The 13,010-nt window shown below is 36.2% G+C and overlaps 2 protein-coding genes and 1 long non-coding RNA gene across 3 annotated transcripts; 1 reads left to right on the forward strand and 2 right to left on the reverse strand.

Annotated features, from left to right (window-relative positions):
- Positions 1 to 389: 389 nt before the first annotated feature.
- On the reverse strand, positions 390 to 2,196 carry LOC133705766 (receptor kinase-like protein Xa21). The gene is made up of 4 exons (XM_062131153.1): positions 2,098 to 2,196; positions 1,352 to 1,459; positions 874 to 1,048; positions 390 to 628 (listed from the first exon to the last, which is right to left on the reverse strand). Exons 1-4 carry the CDS (start codon positions 2,194 to 2,196, stop codon positions 390 to 392), a joined length of 621 nt encoding a protein of 206 aa, XP_061987137.1.
- A 1,735-nt stretch (positions 2,197 to 3,931) lies between these two features.
- LOC133704084 (putative receptor-like protein kinase At3g47110) lies at positions 3,932 to 7,790 on the reverse strand. The gene is made up of 3 exons (XM_062128825.1): positions 5,111 to 7,790; positions 4,479 to 4,889; positions 3,932 to 4,217 (listed from the first exon to the last, which is right to left on the reverse strand). The coding sequence occupies exons 1-2, from the start codon at positions 7,788 to 7,790 to the stop codon at positions 4,498 to 4,500; spliced, it is 3,072 nt and encodes a 1,023-aa protein (XP_061984809.1). The 3' UTR covers positions 3,932 to 4,217; positions 4,479 to 4,497.
- A 3,000-nt stretch (positions 7,791 to 10,790) lies between these two features.
- Positions 10,791 to 12,620, forward strand: LOC133704720 (uncharacterized). Its single transcript, XR_009844113.1, has 2 exons — positions 10,791 to 11,585; positions 11,777 to 12,620. It is a non-coding gene; the product is annotated as an uncharacterized LOC133704720 (long non-coding RNA).
- Positions 12,621 to 13,010: the final 390 nt, after the last annotated feature.

The following is a 13,010-nucleotide window of genomic DNA, read 5'->3' on the forward strand; positions in this document are numbered from 1 at the left end:
CAAGAAAAATGAACACGTTATGAGAAAAAACAGGCGTGGTTGCTCCATTTTAGAGATGAATATATGAAGAAACATGTGGTTGGCAGTGCTGTGCTATTGATACAAATACAGAGGGAAAGGATGGATGTAAATGCTATGATTGACTTCAGACAATGGGTTAGGTCCGCAAGCATGAGCAAACGTTTGATGGAGAATTTTGAGTCCAGAAAGCCCTTAGATCTTATCATTATAGAACAAAAGGTCTTGGTCTTTTCAACATTGTTTATATATATATATATATATATATATATATATATATATATATATAAAGTTGATTAAGAAACATTTTAATAATAGAATAAATATAAATATTATTTAATAAAAAATAACTAACATATACAATGCACCCATCAGCAAGTAAGTTGAGGCTCGGCACTAGAGCCACTCGTTTCCTCAGCTTCTGTTACAAGTACTGTGTCCACAACTTCGGTCACAGAGATTGACAAAGCCGTTTTAACAAAGCTATGCAGGTTCAGCCCGTCTTTAAACAAGCCACCCGTAGGTCTCCTTCCGGTAAACACCTCCAATAATAGGATGCCATAGCTGTACACGTCCCCGTAAGGCGACACCTCGCTTCCAAGGCCATACTCTGCAGTTCAGATAAAATGGTTGCAAATACTTGTCGTGAAATAGACAGTAAGAAGTCAAATATTTAGTTGAACATTACAAACTTAATGTGACATAGAAATGGCCAGTAGGTCTTTAGAAGGGAATCCATGCTCTAGATATACATATATAATGCAGAGAAATTGAACCTTTCAATGTAAATCAAATGAAGTCAGATCAAGATTGTAAACTGAAAGGTAAATAATGGAATGAAAATTCTAATATTACCCGTTGCTGCATAGCCAATGGTGCCTGTTAAACCAATGGAGCTTGTCTGATCCAAACAGAGCTGATGGGAAGCTTGTGGGAGGAGCCTTGCTAATCCAAAGTCACCAACATGAGCAGTCAAGTCACCATCAAGAAGGACATTGCTTGGCTTCAGATCGCAATGAACAATAGCAATCTGGCAATGGTTGTGCAAATAATCGAGTGCACTAGCCACGTCAATTGCGATGTTCAACCGCTGAAGGAGACTCAAATCTCTTCGCCTGTGTGCTTCGTAGATCGAATTTAAAATTAAATTTGTTAATATCTATACCTTATAAATTATGTATTAAATAAAAGAACTATCCCAAAAAAAACATGACTTCAAATTATTTGAACCAATAGCTATTAGATTTGGTTAAATTATCATTATAATGCTAAGTCTGAGTAAGCTGGGTTGATGTTTTCTTGTAAATTATACGGGAGGAGGGCGAATGCTCACCGGCAGAATCATGGTGGAGAACCACGCAAAAAAAGAACGGGTGGACTGAAATGGAAACTTGCATGGAACAAAGGAAACAAATCTAGAAGGCCCATAGGCTACCAAAGCCTGCTCAAACAAACTTCAAATGCCCATTAAATCAAACAGAGCCCATTTTTTAATACTTCGACAAACAGCATAACCTAAAAGTCATTTTAGAGAGTTCTTGGGATTGAGTTGGAACAAATGGTTATATCATTAATAATTTGATTATGTTTAGTATGATTTTTTATAAATTAATTCCAGCTTTTCTTTTAGAACTTTATTTATAGAAAGTCATAGATATTTTTGGTTAGAAACAACTTTTAATTTAGACCAGGAGCTTATTACAAAATTTAATGAAAATCTTGATTTAATCAGAAGTTAAAATTTTTGATCTCTGAATTCTGAATTATACTATATATCTTTTAAAAGTTGATTTGTGTTTCTTTTATGAAATATCATGTAAAGTCATTTTTATTTATTCCTTTCATAATTTATCTGTGAAAAACTTTTAAATTACATCTCAAATTAACAGTGGCTTTCCATACATAAGTACATGACAAATATATTATATAGTTTCATCCGCCATGCAAAAATATTTTCTTTTGAACTTGTGAGATTGTTGTTTTGTTTAACAAATTAAGGTTTGACGGTGGTGATAAATTTTGTGGTGATGCTAATTTTATTTGGTCACTGTGATGCTGGGCTTTTAGCCCGTTTCTTACCTCTTTTCTATTTTCTTTTGTGGATACTGGGCTTTTTGTTCTGGGCTTCTCAGGTTCCTTTGTTCTGGGCTTCTCAGTTATTTGCTTAGAAATGTCCATTTCAGTTTCCATAATAACAAACGGATGGGTTTCCATTTGAATATGCCGGCCTGGTCTTAAAACAGCATGGCCATTTCAGGATCCGTCTAATCTAGCTAGTTTCAAGCCTACAAAAACAGACACGGTCCAGCCTAATTGCAAGAGTTAAGCTTCTCACAATCATATGTATGATGTTTTGAAATTAATGCATTTGTAATGATTTGAGTTTCCACAACTATAGAGGTATCATGCAACTGCAACTGCAACTGCAACGTTGTCTTTATGGGAAAAAAAAAAAAACAATTATCCTTCTTTGGATAAAACCCAAAGTTACTTATCCACTAATCAACAAGGAATTCTTTGCTTTTGTTTAGATTAACTTTGTTTTCTTGCAGGACCTATAAAAGCTATCAAGATAGGACTTGCTTGTTCTGCAGAACTCCCAAAAGAGAGGATGGCCATTAGCACTGTTGCGGCTGAATTGCATCGAATTAGGGACATTCTTCTTGGAACAAGAAGGCCTGGCATTGGACAGCATGAAATCATTCTCTCACCAGAAGGAACAGTTGATCGATATCCATCATTATGCCAGTATTCAGACCTAGAGATGATTCATCAATCTGATTCTTATTAGTTCACATTCTGTTATATGCACTACATGGGAGTGAGTGTGAGTTCATCAAGGTAGCAAATGGAAGTTGGTGCTCAAAAGGGAGCACTACTGGTGCCAATATCTTCACATTTGTGGATGGCACATGTGTAGCAGAAGAGAGAACTACCTGAATCTTGGAAACGCTTTAATTTCCTGCTCGTATGTTTGTGTTTGCTCCAGGACTTGCACCTGTGTAAGAGAGAACTAGTTGTAATGCAATGGTTGGCAATAAACTCAGTCATTTCATCCACATTTCACTGCAGTTCAACCGTGTATTAAATTTTGTTTTCTAGCTTCACACTTTTTTTTTATATTGTTTTAATTTGTTGTTATTAAAAATAAATTTTTTAAAAATAAAAAAATTATGATGCAAATGGTAATTAATGTCCATGCCTAAAAATTAGTTGAGCATAAAAACAAAAAACAAAATGAAAATAGAGGAGACTATTTATGCATGTTTCCACTCAGAACTTATTCAACCTCACAATCATAGCAATAGGCAATTGCGGTTGGATTTAAACTAAATAAAAGCTTATTATATGCTCAAATTCTCCACTCATCATTGCAGCTTGAAATAATTGGCTAATGCGTAGCTGCATCTTTAGGCCCCGACTGTTCCTCTTGTTCGTGTCAAAATAAAAATTTTAAAACTATATCCTGCAGGGCGAGTGATACTGATGCTAAATTTTAATAAAAAAATTCACGATTTTTTATTTTCTTGAAAAACGGATATTTTCAATTTATTAAAAATATTCATAAATTTTAATTGGTATTAATTTCCCAATTTAATGCAGTTTAGTGCAGTTGGTTAATTAACTAATTTTTATAAACACGAGCTAAATTTTGACCAAATTGTTTTTACGTGGGACCGATTTGTCAAATTGATAGAAAGACGGGTGATTTTGAGGTTTTTTCAGAAGTGGGTTTCGTGTTTCTTATTTTCTTACCTCGGCAAGTTTTCGGCTGGGCTGTTCATGCTGCAAGGTTCGGGCCGCCACCTGTTATGTGCTCATATCGTTTCAGTATAAGGTTGAAAAACCATTTATTTGATGATAATGATGTCTTGTAATTTTTAAATCCATCTCCTGCTGCTATTGCTAGAGATTAAAACTAAAAAGTGGTATCAATCACTAGATATTCCATCCTTAAATCCATCGAAACACTAGCATAATTCATCTACAAATATGCAGTGAACATAACTGGAAAGACTACCATACCAGCAAGGCACTCTAAACTGAAAGCAAGCAGTGACACATTGAAATTTAAAACAAGTTCCTGTGACAACACGAGGGAAGTCTTATTCCAATTCTTCAACCATTTAGATGATGGCATCTATTCTCCTTTGGATCCTCAAGTATTTCATTGGCACTCTGATATCCTGATCACAGACCTGCAATACATTAATTATTTCTTGGCGTAGTTAATATTGACAAATTAATGGACCATCTGAAAATGTTCTCGTAGATACTGCAACTTATTTATGCTGTGTAAGCAGAAAACCCAGCTTGTAAGAGATAGACATGCCCATATATGCTAGTATTTTGTGCGTGTAACATGAAGCTCTCAGAAACGAGAATGCGCAGTACAGGGTTGCCTCCTGACTGCCATCCTTTCTAGCTGTCCAGGTACTAATCAAATGATGGAAATTTACCTTCTGGTGCAGCAATAATTTAGCGCTTCCCATGAGTCTGAGGTCCCAGAAGAATGTGCCTGATTCGACGCAGTTCGACAGCAACACTGCTAATTTCCATGCGTTCTCTTGGGAATTCTGCAGAACAAGCCACTCCAACCTTGACAATAGCAGCAAGACACTCCATATGATTTCCAATATGGCTCATCCTACGAGAGGCATCGCCACTCGATTCCTCAGCTTCTGTTACAAGTACTGGGTCCACAACTTCGGCCACAGAGATTGACAAAGCCGTTTTAGCAAAGTTATGGAGGTTCAGGCCGTCTTGAAACAAGCCATCCGTAGGTCTCCTTACGGTAAACACCTCCAATAATAGGATGCCATAGCTGTACACGTCCCCATAAGGCGACACCTCACTTCCAAGGCCATACTCTACAGTTCAGATAAAATGGTTGCAAGAAATCAAATATTTAGTCGAACATTCCAAACTTAATGTGACATAGAAATGGCCAGTAGGTCTTTAGAAGGGAATCCATGCTCTAGATATACATATATAATGCAGAGAAATTGAAGCTTTCAATGTAAATCACATGAAGTCAGACCAAGAGTTGTAAACTGAAAGGTAAATAATGGAAGGAAAATTCTAATATTACCCGGGGCTGCGTAGCCAATGGTGCCTGTTAAACCAATGGAGCTTGTCTGATCCAAACAGAGCTGATGGGAAGCTTGCGGGAGGAGCCTTGCTAATCCAAAGTCACCGACATGAGCAGTCATGTCACCATCAAGAAGGACATTGCTTGGCTTTAGATCGCAATGAACAACGGCAATCTGGCAATGGTTGTGTAAATAATCGAGTGCACTAGCCACGTCAATTGCGATGTTCAACCGCTGAAGGAGACTCAAATCTCTTCTCTCGTGTGCCTCGTCAGATATTGGAACAGGATGCAACCACTCTTCTAGACTCCCATTCACCATAAACTCGTAAACTAGAGCTTTAAAATCATTGCCTTGAAAATCAATGCCAGAACACGCTGTTAAGACTTTTACAAGATTTCGGTGCCTGATGTTTATCAAGGCTGCACATTCCGCCATGAAACTCTTGGAAGCTCCTTCACGTAGCAGGTTGAATACTTTCACTGCAACAGCTGCTCCATCTGATGTGAGGATTCCCTTATACACAGATCCAAAACTACCTGCGCCAATTAAATTTGCAGGGGAGAACCCATTGGTTGCTTGAAGCAGGTCTTCGTAGGCTACTCGCTGAAATGTGCTTTCCCATGGGGAGCCTGAAGCTGGCCTACTTTTCTTCTCTTTCAAGAGAAAGAAAAGCATGTAAGAGACGACCAAGATAATTCCAACAACGCCACAAGGAATTGCAATTATCAATTTCATCTTGGTAGAAGATTTCAGCTTTCTTGACTTCTTGGATGTGCATCTGGACAGATTCAGCTGAGGCATTCCTCCACAAAGTTTTTTGTTTCCCAACATTGAAAATCCACTGGCCCTAGCAAAGACTCCTTGGACAGGCACCTCACCTTCAAGGTTATTAAATGAAAGATCCAAACTTGTCAGCAACTTAAATTCTGCCAAAAACTTGGGAATCTTTCCACTCAAGTTGTTGTGGGAGAGATTGAGAATTTGAAGTGCCCTCAAGGAACTCAAAGACTCAGGAATGGACCCTTGGAAAAAGTTGGCCCCCAAATTCAAATACTCCAAACTCACACAACTGCTAAGAATTCCGGGAATTTCACCAGATAACCTGTTTTTGTAAACGTTCAAACCTCCAAGATTTACCAGCTTACCCACTTCTGAGGGAAGGGGACCTGTCAACTGATTTTCAGCCAAGTCTAAATACATGGACAATGATGAAATTCCAAGTACTTCTTTTGGTATAGAACCACTCAAATTGTTTTGATCGAGACGCAATATCAACAAATTTTGGCAATTTCCAAGACTTGATGGGATTCTACCTTGTAAGTTATTTGCAAACAAATAAACTTCGAGCAAGGAAGTGATATTGCCCAGAGAAGATGGGATGTTTCCTGATATTTTATTTCCATTGATATTAAAAACACCCAAACGCTGTAATTTGCCAATAGAACTTGGTATAATGCCGGTCAATTGATTCAATTCCAAGCCCAAAGTATCCAGGCCGATGAGTTTTCCAATCTCAGTTGGAATGCTTCCACGCAGGTTATTTTCTCCTATTATCATTATTCTGAGCTTAGTGGAGAAGTTGCAAACTATTTCAGGCAGCACCCCTCCAAAATTGTTGTCATTTATCGCCAAGATTTCCAAACTGGTAGTATTGAAAAGGGGATAGAGAAAGCCCAGGTCATCATCCTCGTTGTTTCCAAGGTTATTGAAATTAAGTACCAGTCTCTGTAGATTATGCAGGCCTGCTAAAGAAGGCACTTTTCCAGTGAAGCTGTTGTTTCTAAGTTGAAGATCAGAAATTTTCGAGGCATTGGATAGGGTAGATGGAATTAGTCCCCTAAATTGGTTGCTGTGAATGTTAAAGGTATCGAGGTTTGGAAGAGTTAGGCCTAATTCAGGAGGAAGAATCCCATAAAGTTGGTTAAGTGGTGCACTGAAACGAACAAGGGATGACATATTGTATATGGAGGAAGGGATCGTACCACTCAAACTATTAACACCAAATGTAAAGTCTGCTAGTCTTTTTAGTTGCCCAATACTGTCGGGAATCCCTCCTTGCAAATTATTCCGCACTCCACGAATTATCTGAAGTTCAGAGAGATTTCCATATGAAAGTGGAATCTCACCAAACAGATGGTTATGTTGGAAATTAAGTACCTGTAGCTTTGACAGTGACCCAAATTCCGCAGGAAGCTTTCCTGTGAGATTGTTGCTCGCCAATCCAATACTCAAGAGATTTGTGCAGCGCGAGATGTTGACAGGGATTTCACCGCTGAATGTGTTGTTCCCAAGGCTTAGCTCCTGGATCCGAAACAAACGCCCTAGCTCCTGTGGAATCAGATAGCTGAAGCTGTTTATTTCCAGGTTAAGTATCCTGAGAAAACTCAAGTTGCCGATGTGGGGAGATAGGCTGCCTGCCAGTTGGGAAGAGTGCAGGTCAAGCTCTACGACCCTCCGATGCTTCCTCCCACAGATAACTCCTGACCATTCACAGAAGTGTAAGGATTCATTCCATGAGCTCAATTTTCCAAGGGGATCACTAATTTGAGTCTTAAAGGCTAACAGGGAGAGTCTATCTGTCTCATTTCCTACGAGTAAACATGAAGCAATAGAGAAATGAATTATTAGCAAGAAAAGTGAATACAGTATTTTTGAACTCAAGCCTGGAATCTCCATTTTAGACATGATCATTCAAATAGCTTCACTCTTGAAGATGTGATATATTAGCTTCACGGCAAATGAAACCAAAATAAAATGCGTGAGGAAAATTCAAGCCTCGAATATCAGAATACATTCGAGTACTAATGACGTGGGAAATTTTGGCTAAACTTAACTCTTGACATAATTTTTTCTTGACTTGGTCTTCCTTTTATTTGGAAGGTTCCGACTTGAACAAATACAAGATACAAAAATTTATCCTTTTCTATCCCATGGAAATCAAAGCCCATTAAAGTATTGCCTTGACACACAGCAAACGCAATGCAGTTTTTGCAAACGCTCGGTAATTATATATTTCTGTGAGGAATTTCATCGAACCGCATTCGGGCATCACTAAAAAAACCAAAGCTTTTGCTTTATTGTGCTTGCAGTTGTAAAAAATAAATTTTAAAAATTAAAAAAATATATATTATTTTAATATATTTATAAATAAAAAATATTTTAAAAACAAGGACAACCAAATTTATTTTACTTCATTGCACGTGAGCTACATAAAAGACAAAAGAAGCCTACGGCACACGATAAAAATTAATTTCTATCAATACATATGACTAATTAGGTGTGAATGAACTTTTGATCCAGCAAACTACGTCTACGGCACACGATAAAACACTCGATTTGTCGGAAAGCAAGTGTCAAAATCCTACCTTGTTTATAAAAATATTGAAGCTTGAAGGAAAGGAGGATGTTTGTCCTGCACTGGTGTTATACTATAAAAAGTTCCAAAATATATATATATATATATATATATATATATATATATATATATATATATATATATATATATATATATATATATGCCGTGAGACGTTTTTCTTGTTTATTTAAAAAATTAGGAGTTTGACATTTTTACATGAGAAGCTAGTGGAGATAGATAAAATGCTGACCACAAAAAAAAAAACATTTTCTTATGATTATGAGGGTTATCATTATAATAATATAACTAAGAATGTGTTAGGGTTTTTAATAATATTTTAAAAATTATTTGTAATTTGCCTGTTTCAATTATATTGCAAATAATTTTTTTATATGTGATAAATATTTTGCAAAGTATAGAAAAAAAGTGGAAGATTTTTTCAGTATTGATTATTTATAATTGTACAAATTGTTATTTTTTGTTATTTTTTTAACATGTAATTAATGGCAGAGTAGACTATTCCTGAAACTTCTGTTAAAAAATTCATGAAAGTCATTTTAAACTTTCTCAATTGTGCTAAATTCTTAATTATTTTTTTATTTATGTTACTTTATAAATTAGTTTTTTAAAATGTGAAAACTTTTTTTTAAAAAAAAAACACCTTTTTTTTTCTCGTTGCTCACAACTTCACCTAGCAAAATTCTCAATTCCTTATTTTCAAGCCTTGCAACAGTAAAACCATCTCCAATTTGGTCAGTAACTTCAACATTGCTTGGGACTCGTAAAGCTTCACCAACCACCAATTCAAAAACTTTGTTCTGATCCATCTATATAAAAATTTATGAAGCAAAATAAAAATTAAATCGAGAAACCGGTATGGAGAAGAGAAAAAAAACCCCAAAACAACTCAATTAAACATCTCAGTAACTAAATCTCCTAATAATTGTATGTAAGAATTGTGTATAATGAAATTTTAAGGTCGATGTTTCACATGTTTCAATAGTTCTTCGGCTTTTTTGTTGTTTTTGTTTTTTATCTTTTTATGTTTTTTTTTAATATTCTTGATTTAAAAATATTAATTTAATATTTTTTAATTATTCGTAATTTTAACATATTAATATTAATATTTAAAATTTAAAAAATAGTATTTTAATATATATTTTCATAAAAAAACAACTTTTTGTGTGATGTAATATTTTTGCTATTTTCATATTATTTTAATGTATAAATATTAAAATAAATTTTAAAAAATAAAAAGTTTTATTTAATATATTTTAAAATAATCTCCAAGGTTCTTTCCACTTGCTTCTTCTTCTCTGTTGCCTGGGTTTTGGTGTGGCTGTGTGGTTTTCCATCATGCCCTTCTTTCTTCTCCCTTCGTTAACCAGCTGGCCTGGTCTTTTGGGTACTTTTATGACCTTAAATGCACTGTCTATGCATCTCTTCTTCATTGGCTCTACGATCTCTAGGATTTTGCATTTTTTTTGCTGGTAAGCTCGTTTGGGACTGTCTAAACTCTAAACCAAAGATTTGACAGATTCTTCGCCATCTTTGCTTTCCCCAGCCCTCTTTCTATCTGCTTTCGGTCGTTCACAGCCGGGCTCCAACCAGATAAGTGAATTTGAACTGTTTATAGTTTGTTTTTGTTGGGAAAACTCGGGACAACTAACCGGATCAATTAAGCGGAATACATTCACAATTCACAAGTCCCAATCCTTTTTCCCTCTTTGTGCAGTAAAAAACAGATTCAAACAATGATCAAATATAATGCAAATAATCACACAAATTAACACCAAGATTTTTATGTGGAAAACCCGATGCGGGAAAAACCACGGGACCGGAGTCCACCTAAAAACTTCCACTATCACAAATAATGGGTTCACAACTGTTCTTCCTCAGATTCAACTAAGGGATACAACATATATATCATCAAGAACTAATTCTCGGATTACAACAAGATTAAAGGAGAATTATTTGAGAAAAACTCACAAAACTGACAGCTCCGTTTTCTGTCAAAACGGCCAGCTTCCACACCACCAATCTTCGATCCAACCGTCCAGAATGAAGAGAAATGTGTCTAGAAGCTGCTGTCAAAATCTCAGCCCGATCCAACGGTGAACGAGCTGGAAATCGAAGAACGAACACAGGCTGCTCTGCTGCCTCTTCTTCTCTTTTCTCTTGTTTTTCTCCCGTTTTTGTTACTGCCTCTACAGTGGCAGCTCCTCTATTAATTCAAAGAGACAGTCTTGCCTTGCTGTCTCTTACTAATTAATGTGGTGGTCCCACCATCACATGGTGCGGGACCACACACAACAGTTTTGCAATGATTAAACTACTTCAGTGGCTGTCTTCTCATGAAATTGTTTGTCGCGTTATCTGCGTTACTGAGTTGAGGCCGGGTTCTTTATCATTTCTTTTTCACTTCAGTTGTCTCTTCAAAATGCTCTGGGTTCTTCAACTTGTTGCTTGGTATTTGTTTTCCAACTGATTTGTGTATTCAATGGCTTTTGTTTGTTGCGTTTTACTGTGTTTTGTAGGACCAAATTCTCTTTTGATTTTGCTTTATCTATTTTTTAGGTTTCGCTCCCATTCAGGTGCGCTTTCACCCTGCTTTGATCACCTCTTAGACCTGTTCCTTATTTGTTTCTTTCAATTTTAGAGCTGATTCAAGTTTCTTTACTCTCCTTTCTGAATCTGAACTTAAACTTTCTTGGGTGGTGTCTTTTACCCTGTTGTTAGATGTTTTAGCCGGTTGAACCAGACCTTGGTAGTGTATGGGATTGTTTCCAGTTGCTATAGGTTAATATATGTGCCTTTTTTGTGCACAATTCATTTCACGATTGGTTATTGATTTTGAATTTCATTTGGGCTCATTTGGTCATTGATGATTTTGCAGGAAAATTTATTCTGGTAGGGTTCAGATATCCATTTTTTTATGTCATGGCAGATGCTGAGTTTGAAAGACAGGTGAGAGTACTTATATCTGTATATATTGATGTATGTTTACAAGTGAGCTAGAAGAAATATTAGAGATGATTGTTATGGATGAGCTTCAAAAGATCACAGTCTCACAATTTCAGCAAATAAGATGCTGCCTCAATAGCTCCCATTCTCAGGTGAAGACCTCTTTAAAAGAGTTGTGTTTGTTAAATCTTTTGACTCAATTTTCATGCCATGTTTCCCTGATCAATTAAATTTTCATATGATGCTATTGGTTTCTTAGCCTCCTAATTTCAGTAGCGTAGAACCACATTCATGATTACTTGCATTATGTAAAGAAGCTTGTGAAATCCTTTCAAATGAACAGGCCCTGTTATGGAATTACAAATTTTGTGATGATAGAAGTCTGTTCTTCAGCAGCTTCTACTGATGTTGTTGGCAAGATAGGTCAGTTTGACTATCAAGATAGTATTGCTTTGGGCGCTTGGCTGCTGATTAATTGGCTTTTCCAACTCTTCCATTGTTTTGGATTGGTCAAATGGATACGAAAGATAGCCAAAGTGACCATTTTCCTTGCGAAGATTCTTTCCTTGCGTGCTATTTTTCTTGCAAGGATTGCAAGAAGAAACAAATAAAAATTGTATTTTGCTACAGACCAGGTACAAAATCTTGGTGATTTCCAGTCTTTTTACATAGCATTGTAAGAAACAACTACTTTCTAGGTTAGTTTTATCATGTTCATGACTGTACATAAAAAGTGACGGGTTTATTCTTTTTTATTATCCTAGCTAGGTTCTGGGTAGGGGTCAAAGCCAGTTTTGCAAGTGATTCTGCAATTTGCACTCATCATGTTTGATAGAGAGACTAGGATAGTGCTTTAGCCACCATTTTTTTTTATAGATTCAGTGCTAATATTCCATCCCAGTTGAAGAAGTTGATTGGCACAAGGCAAATTTATCAGCTAAGATTGAAAGAAGAGAACCTGAAGGATGGCCGAGCTGGACTGTCAAAAAAACATTTGACATGAATTCCATCTTGGAAAGGAAAGATGCTTGCTCGCAAGACCTGTTAGCATGAAATTATCTTATCTGTATCTAAATAAATAGGCCATGATAATTCTTGAATCTCGAAAACGAATAATTTTATTGTGACTGTTGTGAACACCATAGTCAATAATGATGTCAATCTCGAAACTCTATTTTATTTTTTTACCTGCTGGGCCACTGCTGCGTTTTGGATCCTTCTTTTCACCCATTGGCTGTTTCTTCTCACAGGACTGCTGATCGCAGCCACTGTTTTGCGTGCAAATATTTGTTGGGATCGAAGCTTTATAGCTTTGAAAGCTAAACTACTGGATCATAGTTTGTGCTTTGGACGCTTTAATGACAGTATCACTTATGTAAATTGGATATTTGGTTGAAGTTCAAGGATTTAATGGAAATAACGTATATAGTTGAGGGACTCATTTGTAGTTTCTCCTAAATACGGTTTCCTAATGTAAATTGTCCGTTGTTGGCTGTTGAGAGATGACAAGATGCATTTAGTTTCCAAAGAACAACAAGAGATGCTAAGAATACGTGAAGGATTAAAAAGAATCAACA

The sequence above is a fragment of the Populus nigra genome, chromosome 10, assembly GCF_951802175.1.
Source record: "Populus nigra chromosome 10, ddPopNigr1.1, whole genome shotgun sequence".
NCBI lineage: Eukaryota > Viridiplantae > Streptophyta > Magnoliopsida > Malpighiales > Salicaceae > Populus > Populus nigra.

Coding starts and splice junctions, on each gene's coding strand:
- LOC133705766 (XM_062131153.1), bottom strand. CDS start 2,196: ATGGACATTTCTAAGCAAATAACTGAGAAGCCCAGAACAAAGGAACCT. Junction 1,460..2,097: donor CAAAAGAAAATAGAAAAGAG/GTAAGAAACGGG, acceptor TTGTTTGAGCAG/GCTTTGGTAGCCTATGGGCC. Junction 629..873: donor CATTGGCTATGCAGCAACGG/GTAATATTAGAA, acceptor TCTGAACTGCAG/AGTATGGCCTTGGAAGCGAG.
- LOC133704084 (XM_062128825.1), bottom strand. CDS start 7,790: ATGGAGATTCCAGGCTTGAGTTCAAAAATACTGTATTCACTTTTCTTG. Junction 4,890..5,110: donor CATTGGCTACGCAGCCCCGG/GTAATATTAGAA, acceptor TCTGAACTGTAG/AGTATGGCCTTGGAAGTGAG.